The sequence below is a fragment of the Megascapheus bottae genome, chromosome 8 (genome assembly GCF_031878675.1).
Source record: "Megascapheus bottae isolate mThoBot1 chromosome 8, mThoBot2.hap1, whole genome shotgun sequence".
Classification (NCBI taxonomy): domain Eukaryota; kingdom Metazoa; phylum Chordata; class Mammalia; order Rodentia; family Geomyidae; genus Megascapheus; species Megascapheus bottae.
In genome coordinates, this window is record NC_143516.1 from 589,107 (window position 1) to 611,818 (window position 22,712).

General features: G+C 56.5%; 1 protein-coding gene across 1 annotated transcript in view; it reads left to right on the plus strand.

The window, feature by feature from the left end:
- Wdr27 (WD repeat domain 27) overlaps positions 1-22,712 on the plus strand; it is a 106,516-nt gene that overhangs the window by 49,726 nt on the left and 34,078 nt on the right. The window contains exon 24 of the mRNA XM_090337806.1: positions 43-141. Within this exon, the coding sequence (XP_090193932.1) occupies positions 43-141 (99 nt within the window). The remainder of the gene's footprint in view (positions 1-42; positions 142-22,712) is intronic.

Below are 22,712 nucleotides of genomic sequence, written 5' to 3' on the forward strand. Positions count from 1 at the left end.
GACTTACCAGCCAGTCCACGCCTCTGCCCTCTTGTCTCCTAGGCTTACGTGTATGAAATGGGCTTGAGCACCTTTTCCCACCGGCTGCCAGGACACTCGGACACTGTCTCGGCGGTGGCATTCAACCCCTCCACCCCCCAGGTGAGCCCTTCATGGACCTTGGTTTGTTTTTACAGTCCCCGTGGTGGGGAGTCTCAGGGTTGCAGTCTTTCCTGTTGCAGCACTGAGGCAATGTGGTGCTGGCTGAAGAGCCCGGCTTCTCTTGGCAGCGTGTCGCCATTGAGTGTTCTGAGCGGTTGACACTGCTGGGCCCGAAGCCACGTTTTCCTATGACAGGGAGGAACTGGTATGCTAGCTCAGGCCGACGTGTCTGCTCCTTATGGTCATCACTAGCCACGTTTGGTCACAGGGAGAGGGTTCCTTGGGACACCAATTTATTTAAAGGCCCAAGTAAAAGTCTTACTGAGATGGACCAGAGTGATGATGTGGTGAGAAGCAGCATGCTCATTTGACTTCCCCAACCCCCTCCCGCCTCCCCCTGCCCTGGGTCCACCCTCAGCGTACACGTCTAACACTGTGCATGCATATTTCTTCAGGAATGAAACATGATTTGGCCTTGACTGAGTTCCTCAACTGATCTTCATACTGTGTATGGGAAATACTGACATGTGATCTAATGAAACCACAAATTAAATACATGAAGGAAAATGACTTAACAGTAGGCCCAAGGGACTTAGTGTGGCTATCCTTAAGTCTAACTGCTTTCATCAGAATTGATAAAAGATAATTGAATTACTTCAGAGTATTGGTTAAAAATGATTATATTTCACATTTCATATTTATACAGTACATATCATATGTAATAGGTTATACAAAATGTATGTTAATATGTATTTTCTTTTTTTAAGTGAATTTACTTCGTTATTATAAAACTGATATACAGCCAGGCATGGTGGCTCAAGCCGGTAATCCTAGCTACTCTGGAGACTCAGATCTGAGGATCAAGGTTCAAAGCCAGCTGGGCACAAAGGACCTGAGACTCTTATCTCCAATTAATCTCTAGAAAACAGGAAGTGGGGTTGGCTCAAAGGCAGGGCAGTGGCCTTGAACTGAAGTTCAAGCCCCGTGGTCCACACACACACACACACACACACACACACACACACGTGATATACAGATAGATTACATTACAGATAGATTACAATTTCATAAGTCAGGTAATGAGTATATTTCCTTTTTTGTGGGGAGGGCATGAACTCTGGCCTGGACCTCTGTCCCTGAGCTCTTCAGCTCAAGGCCACCGTCCTACCCTTAAGCCAAGCCCCACTTGCCATTTTCTAGTGATTAATTAGAGATAAAAGTTTCTCCACTTGGGATTTGGCTTTGTATTGCTGGGTCTGCCTTTCAACCTTGATCCTCAGATCTCAGCCTCCTGAGTGGCTAGGATGACAGGTGTGAGCCACTTTGCCTGGCTTACATTTCCTTTTGTAGGAGCCTTCTGCACCTTCCCTCCCTCTCCGCCAGTGCACTTTCATTCCAGTGATCCACCACTGCACTTCTTCATCCTTTGTCCCTCAAGTTACATGGATTGTTTTTTTTCTGGATTGTGCACTTCCCTTTAGTATTCTTTGGAATTCTGGTTTTGTGTTCATAAATTCCTTCAATTTTGCTTGTCATGAAAGGTTTTAGTTTCATCATCAACTGTAAATGATAGCGTCACTTGGTACACCAGTTTGGTTGGCAATTGTTGATCTTAGGACTTAAACTGTGCCTTCCAGGCTATACCTTCATTGAGAGTTTGTGTGGAGGGGTCTGCAGTGGTTTTTATCTCTTTTCCATAAAAATATAACTCTTTCATTTTACTGAATTGAGCATTAATTCCTTGTGAGCTTTGGAGAATTGTGAGCTGTGGTGGAGAGTGAGCTGTGGTGGAGAGTGAGCTGTGGTGGAGAGTGAGCTCTGGAGGAGAGTGAGCTCTAGTGGAGAGTGAGCTGTGGTGGAGAGTGAGCTCTGGTGGAGAGTGAGCTGTGGTGGAGAGTGAGCATTGGAGGACAATGAGCTGTGGTGGAGAGTGAGCTGTGGTGGAGAGTGAGCTGCAGTGGTTTTTATCTCAACTCTTTCATTTTACTGAATTGAGCATTAATTCCTTGTGAGCTTTGGAGAATTGTGAGCTGTGGTGGAGAGTGAGCTGTGGTGGAGAGTGAGCTGTGGTGGAGAGTGAGCTCTGGAGGAGAGTGAGCTCTGCTGGAGAGTGAGCTGTGGTGGAGAGTGAGCTGTGGTGGAGAGTGAGCTCTGGAGGAGAATGAGCTGTGGTGGAGAGTGAGCTGTGGTGGAGAGTGAGCTGTGGAGGAGAGTGAGCTGTGGTGGAGAGTGAGCTGTGGTGGAGAGTGAGCTGTGGTGGAGAGTGAGCTGTGGAGGAGAGTGAGCTGTGGTGGAGAGTGAGCTGTGGAGGAGAGTGAGCTGTGGAGGAGAGTGAGCTGTGGTGGAGAGTGAGCTGTGGTTGAGAGTGAGCTCTGGAGGAGAGTGAGCTGTGGTGGAGAGTGAGCTGTGGACGAGAGTGAGCTGTGGTGGAGAGTGAGCCGTGGAGGAGAGTGAGCTGTGGAGGAGAGTGAGCTGTGGTGGAGAGTGAGCTGTGGTGCAGAGTGAGCTGTGGACGAGAGTGAGCTGTGGTTGAGAGTGAGCTCTGGAGGAGAGTGAGCTGTGGCGGAGAGTGAGCTGTGGAGGAGAGTGAGCTGTGGAGGAGAGTGAGCTGTGGAGGAGAGTGAGCTGTGGAGGAGAGTGAGCCTTGGTGGATAGTGAGCAGTGGAGGAGAGTGAGCTGTGGTGGAGAGTGAGCTGTGGAGGAGAGTGAGCTGTGGAGTAGAGTGAGCTCTGGAGGATAGTGAGCTGTGGTGGAGAGTGAGCTCTGGAGGATAGTGAGCTGTGGAGGAGAGTGAGCTCTGGAGGAGAGTGAGCTGTGGTGGAGAGTGAGCTCTGGAGGATAGTGAGCTGTGGAGGAGAGTGAGCTGTGGAGGAGAGTGAGCTGTGGTGGAGAGTGAGCTGTGGAGGAGAGTGAGCTGTGGTTGAGAGTGAGCTGTGGAGGAGAGTGAGCTGTGGTGGAGAGTGAGCTGTGGTGGAGAGTGAGCTGTGGAGGAGAGTGAGCTGTGGAGGAGAGTGAGCTGTGGTGGAGAGTGAGCTGTGGAGGAGAGTGAGCTGTGGTGGAGAGTGAGCTGTGGTGGAGAGTGAGCTCTGGAGGAGAGTGAGCTGTGGAGGAGAGTGAGCTGTGGTGGAGAGTGAGCTGTGGTGCAGAGTGAGCTGTGGTGGAGAGTGAACTGTGGAGGAGAGTGAGCTCTGGTGGAGAGTGAGCTGTGGTGGAGAGTGGGCTGTGGTGGAGAGTGAGCTCTGGAGGAGAGTGAGCTGTGGAGGAGAGTGAGCTGTGGTGGAGAGTGAGCTGTGATGGAGAGTGAGGTGTGGAGGAGAGTGAGCTGTGGAGGAGAGTGAGCTGTGGTGGAGAGTGAGCTGTGGTGGAGAGTGAGCTGTGGAGGAGAGTGAGCTGTGGTGGAGAGTGAGCTGTGGTGGAGAGTGAGCTGTGGTGGAGAGTGAGCTGTGGTGGAGAGTGAGCTGTGGAGGAGAGTGAGCTGTGGTGGAGAGTGAGCTGTGGAGGAGAGTGAGCTGTGGTTGAGAGTGAGCTGTGGAGGAGAGTGAGCTGTGGTGGAGAGTGAGCTGTGGTGGAGAGTGAGCTGTGGAGGAGAGTGAGCTGTGGTGGAGAGTGAGCTCTGGTGGAGAGTGAGCTGTGGTGGAGAGTGAGCTGTGGAGGAGAGTGAGCTGTGGAGGAGAGTGAGCTCTGGTGGAGATTGAGCTGTGGTGGAGAGTGAGCTTGGTGGAGAGTGAGCTGTGGAGGAGAGTGAGCTGTGGAGGAGAGTGAGCTGTGGTGGAGAGTGAGCTGTGGTGGAGAGTGAGCTGTGGAGGAGAGTGAGCTGTGGTTGAGAGTGAGCTCTGGAGGAGAGTGAGCTGTGGTGGAGAGTGAGCTGTGGCGGAGAGTGAGCTGTGGTGGAGAGTGAGCTCTGGAGGATAGTGAGCTGTGGAGGAGAGTGAGCTCTGGAGGAGAGTGAGCTGTGGTGGAGAGTGAGCTGTGGAGGAGAGTGAGCTGTGGTTGAGAGTGAGCTGTGATGGAGAGTGAGCTCTGGAGGAGAGTGAGCTGTGAAGGAGAGTGAGCTGTGGTGGAGAGTGAGCTGTGATGGAGAGTGAGCTCTGGAGGAGAGTGAGCTGTGGAGGAGAGTGAGCTGTGGTGGAGAGTGAGCTGTGGTGGAGAGTGAGCTGTGGAGGAGAGTGAGTTCTGGTGGAGAGTGAGATGTGGTGGAGAGTGAGCTGTGGTGGAGAGTGAGCTCTGGAGGAGAGTGAGCTGTGATGGAGAGTGAGCTCTGGAGGAGAGTGAGCTGTGAAGGAGAGTGAGCTGTGGTGGAGAGTGAGCTGTGATGGAGAGTGAGCTCTGGAGGAGAGTGAGCTGTGGAGGAGAGTGAGCTGTGGTGGAGAGTGAGCTGTGGTGGAGAGTGAGCTGTGGAGGAGAGTGAGCTGTGGTGGAGAGTGAGCTGTGGTGGAGAGTGAGCTGTGGTGGAGAGTGAGCTGTGGAGGAGAGTGAGCTGTGGTGGAGAGTGAGCTGTGGAGGAGAGTGAGCTGTGGAGGAGAGGGAGCTGTGGTGGAGAGTGAGCTGTGGTGGAGAGTGAGCTGTGGAGGAGAGTGAGCTGTGTTTGAGAGTGAGCTCTGGAGGAGAGTGAGCTGTGGTGGAGAGTGAGCTGTGGCGGAGAGTGAGCTGTGATGGAGAGTGACCTCTGGAGGAGAGTGAGCTGTGGAGGAGAGTGAGCTGTGGAGGAGAGTGAGCTGTGATGGAGAGTGAGCTCTGGAGGAGAGTGAGCTGAGGAGGAGAGTGAGCTGTGGAGGAGAGTGAGCTGTGATGGAGAGTGAGCTCTGGAGGAGAGTGAGCTGTGGAGGAGAGTGAGCTGTGGTGGAGAGTGAGCTGTGGCGGAGAGTGAGCTGTGATGGAGAGTGACCTCTGGAGGAGAGTGAGCTGTGGAGGAGAGTGAGCTGTGGCGGAGAGTGAGTTGTGATGGAGAGTGAGCTCTGGAGGAGAGTGAGCTGTGGAGGAGAGTGAGCTGTGGAGGAGAGTGAGCTGTGATGGAGAGTGAGCTGTGGAGGAGAGTGAGCTGTGGAGGAGAGTGAGCTGTGGAGGAGAGTGAGCTGTGGAGGAGAGTGACCTCTGGAGGAGAGTGAGCTGTGGAGGAGAGTGAGCTGTGGCAGAGAGTGAGCTGTGATGGAGAGTGAGCTCTGGAGGAGAGTGAGCTGTGGAGGAGAGTGAGCTGTGGAGAAGAGTGAGCTGTGATGGAGAGTGAGCTCTGGAGGAGAGTGAGCTGTGGAGGAGAGTGAGCTGTGGTGGAGAGTGAGCTGTGATGGAGAGTGAGCTCTGGAGGAGAGTCAGCTGTGGAGGAGAGTGAGCTGTGGAGGAGAGTGAGCTGTGGTTGAGAGTGAGCTGTGGAGGAGAGTGAGCTGTGGTTGAGAGTGAGGTGTAGTGGAGAGTGAGCTGTGGAGGAGAGTGAGCTGTGGTGGAGAGTGAGCTGTGGAGGAGAGTGAGCTGTGATGGAGAGTGAGCTCTGGAGGAGAGTGAGCTGTGGAGGAGAGTGAGCTGTGGTGGAGAGTGAGCTGTGATGGAGAGTGAGCTCTGGAGGAGAGTGAGCTGTGGAGGAGAGTGAGCTGTGGAGGAGAGTGAGCTGTGGTGGAGAGTGAGCTCTGGAGGATAGTGAGCTGTGGAGGAGAGTGAGCTCTGGAGGAGAGTGAGCTGTGGTGGAGAGTGAGCTGTGGAGGAGAGTGAGCCTTGGTGGATAGTGAGCTGTGGAGGAGAGTGAGCTGTGGTGGAGAGTGAGCTGTGGAGGAGAGTGAGCTGTGATGGAGAGTGAGCTGTGGTGGAGAGTGAGCTGTGGAGGAGAGTGAGCTGTGGTGGACAGTGAGCTGTGGTGGAGAGTGAGCTGTGGTGGAGAGTGAGCTGTGGTGGAGAGTGAGCTGTGGTGGAGAGTGAGCTCTGGAGGCGAGTGAGCTGTGGTGGAGAGTGAGCTCTGGAGGAGAGTGAGCTGTGGTGGAGAGTGAGCTGTGGAGGAGAGTGAGCTCTGGTGGAGAGTGAGCTGTGGTGGAGAGTGAGCTGTGGTGGAGAGTGAGCTCTGGAGGAGAGTGAGCTGTGGAGGAGAGTGAGCTGTGGTGGAGAGTGAGCTGTGGTGCAGAGTGAGCTGTGGTGGAGAGTGTACTGTGGAGGAGAGTGAGCTCTGGTGGAGAGTGAGCTGTGCTGGAGAGTGAGCTGTGGTGGAGAGTGAGCTCTGGAGGAGAGTGAGCTGTGGAGGAGAGTGAGCTGTGGTGGAGAGTGAGCTGTGATGGAGAGTGAGGTGTGGAGGAGAGTGAGCTGTGGAGGAGAGTGAGCTGTGGTGGAGAGTGAGCTGTGGTGGAGAGTGAGCTGTGGAGGAGAGTGAGCTGTGGTGGAGAGTGAGCTGTGGTGGAGAGTGAGCTGTGGTGGAGAGTGAGCTGTGGTGGAGAGTGAGCTGTGGAGGAGAGTGAGCTGTGGTGGAGAGTGAGCTGTGGAGGAGAGTGAGCTGTGGTTGAGAGTGAGCTGTGGAGGAGAGTGAGCTGTGGTGGAGAGTGAGCTGTGGTGGAGAGTGAGCTGTGGAGGAGAGTGAGCTGCGGTGGAGAGTGAGCTCTGGTGGAGAGTGAGCTGTGGTGGAGAGTGAGCTGTGGAGGAGAGTGAGCTGTGGAGGAGAGTGAGCTCTGGTGGAGATTGAGCTGTGGTGGAGAGTGAGCTTGGTGGAGAGTGAGCTGTGGAGGAGAGTGAGCTGTGGAGGAGAGTGAGCTGTGGTGGAGAGTGAGCTGTGGTGGAGAGTGAGCTGTGGAGGAGAGTGAGCTGTGGTTGAGAGTGAGCTCTGGAGGAGAGTGAGCTGTGGTGGAGAGTGAGCTGTGGCGGAGAGTGAGCTGTGGTGGAGAGTGAGCTGTGGAGGAGAGTGAGCTCTGGAGGACAGTGAGCTGTGGTGGAGAGTGAGCTGTGGAGGAGAGTGAGCTGTGGTTGAGAGTGAGCTGTGATGGAGAGTGAGCTCTGGAGGAGAGTGAGCTGTGAAGGAGAGTGAGCTGTGGTGGAGAGTGAGCTGTGATGGAGAGTGAGCTCTGGAGGAGAGTGAGCTGTGGAGGAGAGTGAGCTGTGGTGGAGAGTGAGCTGTGGTGGAGAGTGAGCTGTGGAGGAGAGTGAGTTCTGGTGGAGAGTGAGATGTGGTGGAGAGTGAGCTGTGGTGGAGAGTGAGCTCTGGAGGAGAGTGAGCTGTGATGGAGAGTGAGCTCTGGAGGAGAGTGAGCTGTGAAGGAGAGTGAGCTGTGGTGGAGAGTGAGCTGTGATGGAGAGTGAGCTCTGGAGGAGAGTGAGCTGTGGAGGAGAGTGAGCTGTGGTGGAGAGTGAGCTGTGGTGGAGAGTGAGCTGTGGAGGAGAGTGAGCTGTGGTGGAGAGTGAGCTGTGGTGGAGAGTGAGCTGTGGTGGAGAGTGAGCTGTGGAGGAGAGTGAGCTGTGGTGGAGAGTGAGCTGTGGAGGAGAGTGAGCTGTGGAGGAGAGGGAGCTGTGGTGGAGAGTGAGCTGTGGTGGAGAGTGAGCTGTGGAGGAGAGTGAGCTGTGTTTGAGAGTGAGCTCTGGAGGAGAGTGAGCTGTGGTGGAGAGTGAGCTGTGGCGGAGAGTGAGCTGTGATGGAGAGTGACCTCTGGAGGAGAGTGAGCTGTGGAGGAGAGTGAGCTGTGGAGGAGAGTGAGCTGTGATGGAGAGTGAGCTCTGGAGGAGAGTGAGCTGAGGAGGAGAGTGAGCTGTGGAGGAGAGTGAGCTGTGATGGAGAGTGAGCTCTGGAGGAGAGTGAGCTGTGGAGGAGAGTGAGCTGTGGTGGAGAGTGAGCTGTGGAGGAGAGTGAGCTCTGGTGGAGAGTGAGCTGTGGTGGAGAGTGAGCTGTGGTGGAGAGTGAGCTCTGGAGGAGAGTGAGCTGTGGAGGAGAGTGAGCTGTGGTGGAGAGTGAGCTGTGGTGCAGAGTGAGCTGTGGTGGAGAGTGTACTGTGGAGGAGAGTGAGCTCTGGTGGAGAGTGAGCTGTGCTGGAGAGTGAGCTGTGGTGGAGAGTGAGCTCTGGAGGAGAGTGAGCTGTGGAGGAGAGTGAGCTGTGGTGGAGAGTGAGCTGTGATGGAGAGTGAGGTGTGGAGGAGAGTGAGCTGTGGAGGAGAGTGAGCTGTGGTGGAGAGTGAGCTGTGGTGGAGAGTGAGCTGTGGAGGAGAGTGAGCTGTGGTGGAGAGTGAGCTGTGGTGGAGAGTGAGCTGTGGTGGAGAGTGAGCTGTGGTGGAGAGTGAGCTGTGGAGGAGAGTGAGCTGTGGTGGAGAGTGAGCTGTGGAGGAGAGTGAGCTGTGGTTGAGAGTGAGCTGTGGAGGAGAGTGAGCTGTGGTGGAGAGTGAGCTGTGGTGGAGAGTGAGCTGTGGAGGAGAGTGAGCTGTGGTGGAGAGTGAGCTCTGGTGGAGAGTGAGCTGTGGTGGAGAGTGAGCTGTGGAGGAGAGTGAGCTGTGGAGGAGAGTGAGCTCTGGTGGAGATTGAGCTGTGGTGGAGAGTGAGCTTGGTGGAGAGTGAGCTGTGGAGGAGAGTGAGCTGTGGAGGAGAGTGAGCTGTGGTGGAGAGTGAGCTGTGGTGGAGAGTGAGCTGTGGAGGAGAGTGAGCTGTGGTTGAGAGTGAGCTCTGGAGGAGAGTGAGCTGTGGTGGAGAGTGAGCTGTGGCGGAGAGTGAGCTGTGGTGGAGAGTGAGCTGTGGAGGAGAGTGAGCTCTGGAGGAGAGTGAGCTGTGGTGGAGAGTGAGCTGTGGAGGAGAGTGAGCTGTGGTTGAGAGTGAGCTGTGATGGAGAGTGAGCTCTGGAGGAGAGTGAGCTGTGAAGGAGAGTGAGCTGTGGTGGAGAGTGAGCTGTGATGGAGAGTGAGCTCTGGAGGAGAGTGAGCTGTGGAGGAGAGTGAGCTGTGGTGGAGAGTGAGCTGTGGTGGAGAGTGAGCTGTGGAGGAGAGTGAGTTCTGGTGGAGAGTGAGATGTGGTGGAGAGTGAGCTGTGGTGGAGAGTGAGCTCTGGAGGAGAGTGAGCTGTGATGGAGAGTGAGCTCTGGAGGAGAGTGAGCTGTGAAGGAGAGTGAGCTGTGGTGGAGAGTGAGCTGTGATGGAGAGTGAGCTCTGGAGGAGAGTGAGCTGTGGAGGAGAGTGAGCTGTGGTGGAGAGTGAGCTGTGGTGGAGAGTGAGCTGTGGAGGAGAGTGAGCTGTGGTGGAGAGTGAGCTGTGGTGGAGAGTGAGCTGTGGAGGAGAGTGAGCTGTGGTGGAGAGTGAGCTGTGGAGGAGAGTGAGCTGTGGAGGAGAGGGAGCTGTGGTGGAGAGTGAGCTGTGGTGGAGAGTGAGCTGTGGAGGAGAGTGAGCTGTGTTTGAGAGTGAGCTCTGGAGGAGAGTGAGCTGTGGTGGAGAGTGAGCTGTGGCGGAGAGTGAGCTGTGATGGAGAGTGACCTCTGGAGGAGAGTGAGCTGTGGAGGAGAGTGAGCTGTGGAGGAGAGTGAGCTGTGATGGAGAGTGAGCTCTGGAGGAGAGTGAGCTGAGGAGGAGAGTGAGCTGTGGAGGAGAGTGAGCTGTGATGGAGAGTGAGCTCTGGAGGAGAGTGAGCTGTGGAGGAGAGTGAGCTGTGGTGGAGAGTGAGCTGTGGCGGAGAGTGAGCTGTGATGGAGAGTGACCTCTGGAGGAGAGTGAGCTGTGGAGGAGAGTGAGCTGTGGAGGAGAGTGAGCTGTGGAGGAGAGTGAGCTGTGGAGGAGAGTGACCTCTGGAGGAGAGTGAGCTGTGGAGGAGAGTGAGCTGTGGCAGAGAGTGAGCTGTGATGGAGAGTGAGCTCTGGAGGAGAGTGAGCTGTGGAGGAGAGTGAGCTGTGGAGAAGAGTGAGCTGTGATGGAGAGTGAGCTCTGGAGGAGAGTGAGCTGTGGAGGAGAGTGAGCTGTGGTGGAGAGTGAGCTGTGATGGAGAGTGAGCTCTGGAGGAGAGTGAGCTGTGGAGGAGAGTGAGCTGTGGAGGAGAGTGAGCTGTGGTTGAGAGTGAGCTGTGGAGGAGAGTGAGCTGTGGTTGAGAGTGAGGTGTAGTGGAGAGTGAGCTGTGGAGGAGAGTGAGCTGTGGTGGAGAGTGAGCTGTGGAGGAGAGTGAGCTGTGATGGAGAGTGAGCTCTGGAGGAGAGTGAGCTGTGGAGGAGAGTGAGCTGTGGTGGAGAGTGAGCTGTGATGGAGAGTGAGCTCTGGAGGAGAGTGAGCTGTGGAGGAGAGTGAGCTGTGGAGGAGAGTGAGCTGTGGTGGAGAGTGAGCTCTGGAGGATAGTGAGCTGTGGAGGAGAGTGAGCTCTGGAGGAGAGTGAGCTGTGGTGGAGAGTGAGCTGTGGAGGAGAGTGAGCCTTGGTGGATAGTGAGCTGTGGAGGAGAGTGAGCTGTGGTGGAGAGTGAGCTGTGGAGGAGAGTGAGCTGTGATGGAGAGTGAGCTGTGGTGGAGAGTGAGCTGTGGAGGAGAGTGAGCTGTGGTGGACAGTGAGCTGTGGTGGAGAGTGAGCTGTGGTGGAGAGTGAGCTGTGGTGGAGAGTGAGCTGTGGTGGAGAGTGAGCTCTGGAGGCAAGTGAGCTGTGGTGGAGAGTGAGCTCTGGAGGAGAGTGAGCTGTGGTGGAGAGTGAGCTGTGGAGGAGAGTGAGCTCTGGTGGAGAGTGAGCTGTGGTGGAGAGTGAGCTGTGGTGGAGAGTGAACTCTGGAGGAGAGTGAGCTGTGGAGGAGAGTGAGCTGTGGTGGAGAGTGAGCTGTGGTGCAGAGTGAGCTGTGGTGGAGAGTGTACTGTGGAGGAGAGTGAGCTCTGGTGGAGAGTGAGCTGTGGTGGAGAGTGAGCTGTGGTGGAGAGTGAGCTCTGGAGGAGAGTGAGCTGTGGAGGAGAGTGAGCTGTGGTGGAGAGTGAGCTGTGATGGAGAGTGAGGTGTGGAGGAGAGTGAGCTGTGGAGGAGAGTGAGCTGTGGTGGAGAGTGAGCTGTGGTGGAGAGTGAGCTGTGGAGGAGAGTGAGCTGTGGTGGAGAGTGAGCTGTGGTGGAGAGTGAGCTGTGGTGGAGAGTGAGCTGTGGTGGAGAGTGAGCTGTGGAGGAGAGTGAGCTGTGGTGGAGAGTGAGCTGTGGAGGAGAGTGAGCTGTGGTTGAGAGTGAGCTGTGGAGGAGAGTGAGCTGTGGTGGAGAGTGAGCTGTGGTGGAGAGTGAGCTGTGGAGGAGAGTGAGCTGTGGTGGAGAGTGAGCTCTGGTGGAGAGTGAGTTGTGGTGGAGAGTGAGCTGTGGAGGAGAGTGAGCTGTGGAGGAGAGTGAGCTCTGGTGGAGATTGAGCTGTGGTGGAGAGTGAGCTTGGTGGAGAGTGAGCTGTGGAGGAGAGTGAGCTGTGGTGGAGAGTGAGCTGTGGTGGAGAGTGAGCTGTGGTGGAGAGTGAGCTGTGGAGGAGAGTGAGCTGTGGTTGAGAGTGAGCTCTGGAGGAGAGTGAGCTGTGGTGGAGAGTGAGCTGTGGCGGAGAGTGAGCTGTGGTGGAGAGTGAGCTGTGGAGGAGAGTGAGCTCTGGAGGAGAGTGAGCTGTGGTGGAGAGTGAGCTGTGGAGGAGAGTGAGCTGTGGTTGAGAGTGAGCTGTGATGGAGAGTGAGCTCTGGAGGAGAGTGAGCTGTGAAGGAGAGTGAGCTGTGGTGGAGAGTGAGCTGTGATGGAGAGTGAGCTCTGGAGGAGAGTGAGGTGTGGAGGAGAGTGAGCTGTGGTGGAGAGTGAGCTGTGGTGGAGAGTGAGCTGTGGAGGAGAGTGAGTTCTGGTGGAGAGTGAGATGTGGTGGAGAGTGAGCTGTGGTGGAGAGTGAGCTCTGGAGGAGAGTGAGCTGTGATGGAGAGTGAGCTCTGGAGGAGAGTGAGCTGTGAAGGAGAGTGAGCTGTGGTGGAGAGTGAGCTGTGATGGAGAGTGAGCTCTGGAGGAGAGTGAGCTGTGGAGGAGAGTGAGCTGTGGTGGAGAGTGAGCTGTGGTGGAGAGTGAGCTGTGGAGGAGAGTGAGCTGTGGTGGAGAGTGAGCTGTGGTGGAGAGTGACCTGTGGTGGAGAGTGAGCTGTGGAGGAGAGTGAGGTGTGGTGGAGAGTGAGCTGTGGAGGAGAGTGAGCTGTGGAGGAGAGGGAGCTGTGGTGGAGAGTGAGCTGTGGTGGAGAGTGAGCTGTGGAGGAGAGTGAGCTGTGTTTGAGAGTGAGCTCTGGAGGAGAGTGAGCTGTGGTGGAGAGTGAGCTGTGGCGGAGAGTGAGCTGTGATGGAGAGTGACCTCTGGAGGAGAGTGAGCTGTGGAGGAGAGTGAGCTGTGGAGGAGAGTGAGCTGTGATGGAGAGTGAGCTCTGGAGGAGAGTGAGCTGAGGAGGAGAGTGAGCTGTGGAGGAGAGTGAGCTGTGATGTAGAGTGAGCTCTGGAGGAGAGTGAGCTGTGGAGGAGAGTGAGCTGTGGTGGAGAGTGAGCTGTGGCGGAGAGTGAGCTGTGATGGAGAGTGACCTCTGGAGGAGAGTGAGCTGTGGAGGAGAGTGAGCTGTGGCGGAGAGTGAGCTGTGATGGAGAGTGAGCTCTGGAGGAGAGTGAGCTGTGGAGGAGAGTGAGCTGTGGAGGAGAGTGAGCTGTGATGGAGAGTGAGCTGTGGAGGAGAGTGAGCTGTGGAGGAGAGTGAGCTGTGGAGGAGAGTGAGCTGTGGAGGAGAGTGACCTCTGGAGGAGAGTGAGCTGTGGAGGAGAGTGAGCTGTGGCAGAGAGTGAGCTGTGATGGAGAGTGAGCTCTGGAGGAGAGTGAGCTGTGGAGGAGAGTGAGCTGTGGAGAAGAGTGAGCTGTGATGGAGAGTGAGCTCTGGAGGAGAGTGAGCTGTGGAGGAGAGTGAGCTGTGGAGGAGAGTGAGCTGTGATGGAGAGTGAGCTCTGGAGGAGAGTGAGCTGTGGAGGAGAGTGAGCTGTGGTGGAGAGTGAGCTGTGATGGAGAGTGAGCTCTGGAGGAGAGTGAGCTGTGGAGGAGAGTGAGCTGTGGAGGAGAGTGAGCTGTGGTTGAGAGTGAGCTGTGGAGGAGAGTGAGCTGTGGTTGAGAGTGAGGTGTAGTGGAGAGTGAGCTGTGGAGGAGAGTGAGCTGTGGTGCAGAGTGAGCTGTGGAGGAGAGTGAGCTGTGATGGAGAGTGAGCTCTGGAGGAGAGTGAGCTGTGGAGGAGAGTGAGCTGTGGTGGAGAGTGAGCTGTGATGGAGAGTGAGCTCTGGAGGAGAGTGAGCTGTGGAGGAGAGTGAGCTGTGGAGGAGAGTGAGCTGTGGTGGAGAGTGAGCTCTGGAGGATAGTGAGCTGTGGAGGAGAGTGAGCTGTGGTTGAGAGTGAGGTGTAGTGGAGAGTGAGCTGTGGAGGAGAGTGAGCTGTGGTGCAGAGTGAGCTGTGGAGGAGAGTGAGCTGTGATGGAGAGTGAGCTCTGGAGGAGAGTGAGCTGTGGAGGAGAGTGAGCTGTGGTGGAGAGTGAGCTGTGATGGAGAGTGAGCTCTGGAGGAGAGTGAGCTGTGGAGGAGAGTGAGCTGTGGTGGAGAGTGAGCTGTGATGGAGAGTGAGCTCTGGAGGAGAGTGAGCTGTGGAGGAGAGTGAGCTGTGGTGGAGAGTGAGCTGTGATGGAGAGTGAGCTCTGGAGGAGAGTGAGCTGTGGTGGAGAGTGAGCTGTGATGGAGAGTGAGCTGTGGTGGAGAGTGAGCTGTGGAGGAGAGTGAGCCTTGGTGGATAGTGAGCTGTGGAGGAGAGTGAGCTGTGGTGGAGAGTGAGCTGTGGAGGAGAGTGAGCTGTGATGGAGAGTGAGCTGTGGTGGAGAGTGAGCTGTGGAGTAGAGTGAGCTGTGGTGGACAGTGAGCTGTGGTGGAGAGTGAGCTGTGGTGGAGAGTGAGCTGTGGTGGAGAGTGAGCTGTGGAGGAGAGTGAGCTGTGGTGGAGAGTGAGCTCTGGAGGAGAGTGAGCTGTGGAGGAGAGTGAGCTGTGGTGGAGAGTGAGCTGTGGTTGAGAGTGAGCTCTGGAGGAGAGTGAGCTGTGGTGGAGAGTGAGCTGTGGACGAGAGTGAGCTGTGGTGGAGAGTGAGCTCTGGAGAAGAGTGATCTGTGGAGGAGAGTGAGCTGTGGTGGAGAGTGAGCTGTGGTGCAGAGTGAGCTGTGGACGAGAGTGAGCTGTGGTTGAGAGTGAGCTCTGGAGGAGAGTGACCTGTGGCGGAGAGTGAGCTGTGGAGGAGAGTGAGCTGTGGAGGAGAGTGAGCTGTGGAGGAGAGTGAGCTGTGGAGGAGAGTGAGCCTTGGTGGATAGTGAGCTGTGGAGGAGAGTGAGCTGTGGTGGAGAGTGAGCTGTGGAGGAGAGTGAGCTGTGGAGTAGAGTGAGCTCTGGAGGATAGTGAGCTGTGGAGTAGAGTGAGCTCTGGAGGATAGTGAGCTGTGGTGAAAAGTGAGATCTGGAGTATAGTGAGCTGTGGAGGAGAGTGAGCTCTGGAGGAGAGTGAGCTGTGGTGGAGAGAGCTGTGGAGGAGAGTGAGCTGTGGTTGAGAGTGAGCTGTGGAGGAGAGTGAGCTGTGGTGGAGAGTGAGCTGTGGTGGAGAGTGAGCTGTGGAGGAGAGTGAGCTGTGGAGGAGAGTGAGCTGTGGTGGAAAGTGAGCTGTGGAGGAGAGTGAGCTGTGGTGGAGAGTGAGCTGGGGAGGAGAGTGAGCTGTGGAGTAGAGTGAGCTCTGGAGGATAGTGAGCTGTGGTGGAGAGTGAGCTCTGGAGGAGAGTGAGCTGTGGTGGAGAGTGAGCTGTGGAGGAGAGTGAGCTGTGGTTGAGAGTGAGCTGTGGAGGAGAGTGAGCTGTGGAGGAGAGTAAGCTGTGGTGGAGAGTGAGCTGTGGTGGAGAGTGAGCTGTGGTGGAGAGTGAGCTGTGGAGGAGAGTGAGCTCTGGTGGAGAGTGAACTGTGGTGGAGAGTGAGCTGTGGAGGAGAGTGAGCTGTGGAGGAGAGTGAGCGCTGGTGGAGATTGAGCTGTGGTGGAGAGTGAGCTTGGTGGAGAGTGAGCTGTGGAGGAGAGTGAGCTGTGGAGGAGAGTGAGCTGTGGTGGAGAGTGAGATGTGGTGGAGAGTGAGCTGTGGAGGAGAGTGAGCTGTGGTTGAGAGTGAGCTCTGGAGGAGAGTGAGCTGTGGTGGAGAGTGAGCTGTGGCGGAGAGTGAGCTGTCGTGGAGAGTGAGCTGTGGAGGAGAGTGAGCTGTGGAGGAGAGTGAGCTGTGGTGGAGAGTGAGCTCTGGAGGATAGTGAGCTGTGGAGGAGAGTGAGCTCTGGAGGAGAGTGAGCTGTGGTGGAGAGTGAGCTGTGGAGGAGAGTGAGCCTTGGTGGATAGTGAGCTGTGGAGGAGAGTGAGCTGTGGTGGAGAGTGAGCTGTGGAGGAGAGTGAGCTGTGGAGTAGAGTGAGCTGTGGTGGAGAGTGAGCTCTGGAGGATAGTGAGCTGTGGAGGAGAGTGAGCTCTGGAGGAGAGTGAGCTGTGGTGGAGAGTGAGCTGTGGTGGAGAGTGAGCTGTGGTGGCGAGTGAGCTGTGGTGGAGAGTGAGCTGTGGTGGAGAGTGAGCTGTGGAGGAGAGTGAGCTGTGGTGGAGAGTGAGCTGTGGATGAGAGTGAGCTGTGGAGTAGAGTGAGCTGTGGTGGAGAGTGAGCTCTGGAGGATAGTGAGCTGTGGAGGAGAGTGAGCTCTGGAGAAGAGTGAGCTGTGGTGGAGAGTGAGCTGTGGAGGAGAGTGAGCTGTGGTTGAGAGTGAGCTGTGGAGGAGAGTGAGCTGTGGAGGAGAGTGAGCTGTGGTGGAGAGTGAGCTGTGGTGGAGAGTGAGCTGTGGAGGAGAGTGAGTTCTGGTGGAGAGTGAGATGTGGTGGAGAGTGAGCTATGGTGGAGAGTGAGCTCTGGAGGAGAGTGAGCTGTGATGGAGAGTGAGCTCTGCAGGAGAGTGAGCTGTGGAGGAGAGTGAGCTGTGGTGGAGAGTGAGCTGTGGTGGAGAGTGAGCTGTGGTGGAGAGTGAGCTGTGGAGGAGAGTGAGCCTTGGTGGATAGTGAGCTGTGGAGGAGAGTGAGCTGTGGTGGAGAGTGAGCTGTGGAGGAGAGTGAGCTGTGATGGAGAGTGAGCTGTGGTGGAGAGTGAGCTGTGGAGGAGAGTGAGCTGTGGTGGACAGTGAGCTGTGGTGGAGAGTGAGCTGTGGTGGAGAGTGAGCTGTGGTGGAGAGTGAGCTGTGGTGGAGAGTGAGCTCTGGAGGCAAGTGAGCTGTGGTGGAGAGTGAGCTCTGGAGGAGAGTGAGCTGTGGTGGAGAGTGAGCTGTGGAGGAGAGTGAGCTCTGGTGGAGAGTGAGCTGTGGTGGAGAGTGAGCTGTGGTGGAGAGTGAACTCTGGAGGAGAGTGAGCTGTGGAGGAGAGTGAGCTGTGGTGGAGAGTGAGCTGTGGTGCAGAGTGAGCTGTGGTGGAGAGTGTACTGTGGAGGAGAGTGAGCTCTGGTGGAGAGTGAGCTGTGGTGGAGAGTGAGCTGTGGTGGAGAGTGAGCTCTGGAGGAGAGTGAGCTGTGGAGGAGAGTGAGCTGTGGTGGAGAGTGAGCTGTGATGGAGAGTGAGGTGTGGAGGAGAGTGAGCTGTGGAGGAGAGTGAGCTGTGGTGGAGAGTGAGCTGTGGTGGAGAGTGAGCTGTGGAGGAGAGTGAGCTGTGGTGGAGAGTGAGCTGTGGTGGAGAGTGAGCTGTGGTGGAGAGTGAGCTGTGGTGGAGAGTGAGCTGTGGAGGAGAGTGAGCTGTGGTGGAGAGTGAGCTGTGGAGGAGAGTGAGCTGTGGTTGAGAGTGAGCTGTGGAGGAGAGTGAGCTGTGGTGGAGAGTGAGCTGTGGTGGAGAGTGAGCTGTGGAGGAGAGTGAGCTGTGGTGGAGAGTGAGCTCTGGTGGAGAGTGAGTTGTGGTGGAGAGTGAGCTGTGGAGGAGAGTGAGCTGTGGAGGAGAGTGAGCTCTGGTGGAGATTGAGCTGTGGTGGAGAGTGAGCTTGGTGGAGAGTGAGCTGTGGAGGAGAGTGAGCTGTGGTGGAGAGTGAGCTGTGGTGGAGAGTGAGCTGTGGTGGAGAGTGAGCTGTGGAGGAGAGTGAGCTGTGGTTGAGAGTGAGCTCTGGAGGAGAGTGAGCTGTGGTGGAGAGTGAGCTGTGGCGGAGAGTGAGCTGTGGTGGAGAGTGAGCTGTGGAGGAGAGTGAGCTCTGGAGGAGAGTGAGCTGTGGTGGAGAGTGAGCTGTGGAGGAGAGTGAGCTGTGGTTGAGAGTGAGCTGTGATGGAGAGTGAGCTCTGGAGGAGAGTGAGCTGTGAAGGAGAGTGAGCTGTGGTGGAGAGTGAGCTGTGATGGAGAGTGAGCTCTGGAGGAGAGTGAGGTGTGGAGGAGAGTGAGCTGTGGTGGAGAGTGAGCTGTGGTGGAGAGTGAGCTGTGGAGGAGAGTGAGTTCTGGTGGAGAGTGAGATGTGGTGGAGAGTGAGCTGTGGTGGAGAGTGAGCTCTGGAGGAGAGTGAGCTGTGATGGAGAGTGAGCTCTGGAGGAGAGTGAGCTGTGAAGGAGAGTGAGCTGTGGTGGAGAGTGAGCTGTGATGGAGAGTGAGCTCTGGAGGAGAGTGAGCTGTGGAGGAGAGTGAGCTGTGGTGGAGAGTGAGCTGTGGTGGAGAGTGAGCTGTGGAGGAGAGTGAGCTGTGGTGGAGAGTGAGCTGTGGTGGAGAGTGACCTGTGGTGGAGAGTGAGCTGTGGAGGAGAGTGAGGTGTGGTGGAGAGTGAGCTGTGGAGGAGAGTGAGCTGTGGAGGAGAGGGAGCTGTGGTGGAGAGTGAGCTGTGGTGGAGAGTGAGCTGTGGAGGAGAGTGAGCTGTGTTTGAGAGTGAGCTCTGGAGGAGAGTGAGCTGTGGTGGAGAGTGAGCTGTGGCGGAGAGTGAGCTGTGATGGAGAGTGACCTCTGGAGGAGAGTGAGCTGTGGAGGAGAGTGAGCTGTGGAGGAGAGTGAGCTGTGATGGAGAGTGAGCTCTGGAGGAGAGTGAGCTGAGGAGGAGAGTGAGCTGTGGAGGAGAGTGAGCTGTGATGGAGAGTGAGCTCTGGAGGAGAGTGAGCTGTGGAGGAGAGTGAGCTGTGGTGGAGAGTGAGCTGTGGCGGAGAGTGAGCTGTGATGGAGAGTGACCTCTGGAGGAGAGTGAGCTGTGGAGGAGAGTGAGCTGTGGCGGAGAGTGAGCTGTGATGGAGAGTGAGCTCTGGAGGAGAGTGAGCTGTGGAGGAGAGTGAGCTGTGGAGGAGAGTGAGCTGTGATGGAGAGTGAGCTGTGGAGGAGAGTGAGCTGTGGAGGAGAGTGAGCTGTGGAGGAGAGTGAGCTGTGGAGGAGAGTGACCTCTGGAGGAGAGTGAGCTGTGGAGGAGAGTGAGCTGTGGCAGAGAGTGAGCTGTGATGGAGAGTGAGCTCTGGAGGAGAGTGAGCTGTGGAGGAGAGTGAGCTGTGGAGAAGAGTGAGCTGTGATGGAGAGTGAGCTCTGGAGGAGAGTGAGCTGTGGAGGAGAGTGAGCTGTGGAGGAGAGTGAGCTGTGATGGAGAGTGAGCTCTGGAGGAGAGTGAGCTGTGGAGGAGAGTGAGCTGTGGTGGAGAGTGAGCTGTGATGGAGAGTGAGCTCTGGAGGAGAGTGAGCTGTGGAGGAGAGTGAGCTGTGGAGGAGAGTGAGCTGTGGTTGAGAGTGAGCTGTGGAGGAGAGTGAGCTGTGGTTGAGAGTGAGGTGTAGTGGAGAGTGAGCTGTGGAGGAGAGTGAGCTGTGGTGCAGAGTGAGCTGTGGAGGAGAGTGAGCTGTGATGGAGAGTGAGCTCTGGAGGAGAGTGAGCTGTGGAGGAGAGTGAGCTGTGGTGGAGAGTGAGCTGTGATGGAGAGTGAGCTCTGGAGGAGAGTGAGCTGTGGAGGAGAGTGAGCTGTGGAGGAGAGTGAGCTGTGGTGGAGAGTGAGCTCTGGAGGATAGTGAGCTGTGGAGGAGAGTGAGCTGTGGTTGAGAGTGAGGTGTAGTGGAGAGTGAGCTGTGGAGGAGAGTGAGCTGTGGTGCAGAGTGAGCTGTGGAGGAGAGTGAGCTGTGATGGAGAGTGAGCTCTGGAGGAGAGTGAGCTGTGGAGGAGAGTGAGCTGTGGTGGAGAGTGAGCTGTGATGGAGAGTGAGCTCTGGAGGAGAGTGAGCTGTGGAGGAGAGTGAGCTGTGGTGGAGAGTGAGCTGTGATGGAGAGTGAGCTCTGGAGGAGAGTGAGCTGTGGAGGAGAGTGAGCTGTGGTGGAGAGTGAGCTGTGATGGAGAGTGAGCTCTGGAGGAGAGTGAGCTGTGGTGGAGAGTGAGCTGTGATGGAGAGTGAGCTGTGGTGGAGAGTGAGCTGTGGAGGAGAGTGAGCCTTGGTGGATAGTGAGCTGTGGAGGAGAGTGAGCTGTGGTGGAGAGTGAGCTGTGGAGGAGAGTGAGCTGTGATGGAGAGTGAGCTGTGGTGGAGAGTGAGCTGTGGAGTAGAGTGAGCTGTGGTGGACAGTGAGCTGTGGTGGAGAGTGAGCTGTGGTGGAGAGTGAGCTGTGGTGGAGAGTGAGCTGTGGAGGAGAGTGAGCTGTGGTGGAGAGTGAGCTCTGGAGGAGAGTGAGCTGTGGAGGAGAGTGAGCTGTGGTGGAGAGTGAGCTGTGGTTGAGAGTGAGCTCTGGAGGAGAGTGAGCTGTGGTGGAGAGTGAGCTGTGGACGAGAGTGAGCTGTGGTGGAGAGTGAGCTCTGGAGAAGAGTGATCTGTGGAGGAGAGTGAGCTGTGGTGGAGAGTGAGCTGTGGTGCAGAGTGAGCTGTGGACGAGAGTGAGCTGTGGTTGAGAGTGAGCTCTGGAGGAGAGTGACCTGTGGCGGAGAGTGAGCTGTGGAGGAGAGTGAGCTGTGGAGGAGAGTGAGCTGTGGAGGAGAGTGAGCTGTGGAGGAGAGTGAGCCTTGGTGGATAGTGAGCTGTGGAGGAGAGTGAGCTGTGGTGGAGAGTGAGCTGTGGAGGAGAGTGAGCTGTGGAGTAGAGTGAGCTCTGGAGGATAGTGAGCTGTGGAGTAGAGTGAGCTCTGGAGGATAGTGAGCTGTGGTGAAAAGTGAGATCTGGAGTATAGTGAGCTGTGGAGGAGAGTGAGCTCTGGAGGAGAGTGAGCTGTGGTGGAGAGAGCTGTGGAGGAGAGTGAGCTGTGGTTGAGAGTGAGCTGTGGAGGAGAGTGAGCTGTGGTGGAGAGTGAGCTGTGGTGGAGAGTGAGCTGTGGAGGAGAGTGAGCTGTGGAGGAGAGTGAGCTGTGGTGGAAAGTGAGCTGTGGAGGAGAGTGAGCTGTGGTGGAGAGTGAGCTGGGGAGGAGAGTGAGCTGTGGAGTAGAGTGAGCTCTGGAGGATAGTGAGCTGTGGTGGAGAGTGAGCTCTGGAGGAGAGTGAGCTGTGGTGGAGAGTGAGCTGTGGAGGAGAGTGAGCTGTGGTTGAGAGTGAGCTGTGGAGGAGAGTGAGCTGTGGAGGAGAGTAAGCTGTGGTGGAGAGTGAGCTGTGGTGGAGAGTGAGCTGTGGTGGAGAGTGAGCTGTGGAGGAGAGTGAGCTCTGGTGGAGAGTGAACTGTGGTGGAGAGTGAGCTGTGGAGGAGAGTGAGCTGTGGAGGAGAGTGAGCGCTGGTGGAGATTGAGCTGTGGTGGAGAGTGAGCTTGGTGGAGAGTGAGCTGTGGAGGAGAGTGAGCTGTGGAGGAGAGTGAGCTGTGGTGGAGAGTGAGCTGTGGTGGAGAGTGAGCTGTGGAGGAGAGTGAGCTGTGGTTGAGAGTGAGCTCTGGAGGAGAGTGAGCTGTGGTGGAGAGTGAGCTGTGGCGGAGAGTGAGCTGTCGTGGAGAGTGAGCTGTGGAGGAGAGTGAGCTGTGGAGGAGAGTGAGCTGTGGTGGAGAGTGAGCTCTGGAGGATAGTGAGCTGTGGAGGAGAGTGAGCTCTGGAGGAGAGTGAGCTGTGGTGGAGAGTGAGCTGTGGAGGAGAGTGAGCCTTGGTGGATAGTGAGCTGTGGAGGAGAGTGAGCTGTGGTGGAGAGTGAGCTGTGGAGGAGAGTGAGCTGTGGAGTAGAGTGAGCTGTGGTGGAGAGTGAGCTCTGGAGGATAGTGAGCTGTGGAGGAGAGTGAGCTCTGGAGGAGAGTGAGCTGTGGTGGAGAGTGAGCTGTGGTGGAGAGTGAGCTGTGGTGGCGAGTGAGCTGTGGTGGAGAGTGAGCTGTGGTGGAGAGTGAGCTGTGGAGGAGAGTGAGCTGTGGTGGAGAGTGAGCTGTGGATGAGAGTGAGCTGTGGAGTAGAGTGAGCTGTGGTGGAGAGTGAGCTCTGGAGGATAGTGAGCTGTGGAGGAGAGTGAGCTCTGGAGAAGAGTGAGCTGTGGTGGAGAGTGAGCTGTGGAGGAGAGTGAGCTGTGGTTGAGAGTGAGCTGTGGAGGAGAGTGAGCTGTGGAGGAGAGTGAGCTGTGGTGGAGAGTGAGCTGTGGTGGAGAGTGAGCTGTGGAGGAGAGTGAGTTCTGGTGGAGAGTGAGATGTGGTGGAGAGTGAGCTATGGTGGAGAGTGAGCTCTGGAGGAGAGTGAGCTGTGATGGAGAGTGAGCTCTGCAGGAGAGTGAGCTGTGGAGGAGAGGGAGCTGTGGTGGAGAGTGAGCTGTGGTGGAGAGTGAGCTGTGGAGGAGAGTGAGCTGTGGTTGAGAGTGAGCTCTGGAGGAGAGTGAGCTGTGGTGGAGAGTGAGCTGTGGCGGAGAGTTAGCTGTGATGGAGAGTGACCTCTGGAGGAGAGTGAGCTGTGGAGGAGAGTGAGCTGTGGAGGAGAGTGAGCTGTGATGGAGAGTGAGCTCTGGAGGAGAGTGAGCTGAGGAGGAGAGTGAGCTGTGGAGGAGAGTGAGCTGTGATGGAGAGTGAGCTCTGGAGGAGAGTAAGCTGTGGAGGAGAGTGAGCTGTGGTGGAGAGTGAGCTGTGGTTGAGAGTGAGCTGTGATGGAGAGTGACCTCTGGAGGAGAGTGAGCTGTGGAGGAGAGTGAGCTGTGGCGGAGAGTGAGCTGTGATGGAGAGTGAGCTCTGGAGGAGAGTGAGCTGTGGAGGAGAGTGATGTGTGGAGGAGAGTGAGCTGTGATGGAGAGTGAGCTGTGGAGGAGAGTGAGCTGTGGAGGAGAGTGAGCTGTGGAGGAGACTGAGCTGTGGAGGAGAGTGACCTCTGGAGGAGAGTGAGCTGTGGAGGAGAGTGAGCTGTGGCAGAGAGTGAGCTGTGATGGAGAGTGAGCTCTGGAGGAGAGTGAGCTGTGGAGGAGAGTGAGCTGTGGAGAAGAGTGAGCTGTGATGGAGAGTGAGCTCTGGAGGAGAGTGAGCTGTGGAGGAGAGTGAGCTGTGGAGGAGAGTGAGCTGTGATGGAGAGTGAGCTGTGGTGGAGAGTGAGCTGTGGTTGAGAGTGAGCTCTGGAGGAGAGTGAGCTGTGGAGGAGAGTGAGCTCTGGAGGAGAGTGAGCTGTGGAGGAGAGTGAGCTGTGGTGGAGAGTGAGCTGTGGTTGAGAGTGAGCTCTGGAGGAGAGTGAGCTGTGGTGGAGAGTGAGCTGTGGACGAGAGTGAGCTGTGGTGGAGAGTGAGCTCTGGAGGAGAGTGAGCTGTGGAGGAGAGTGA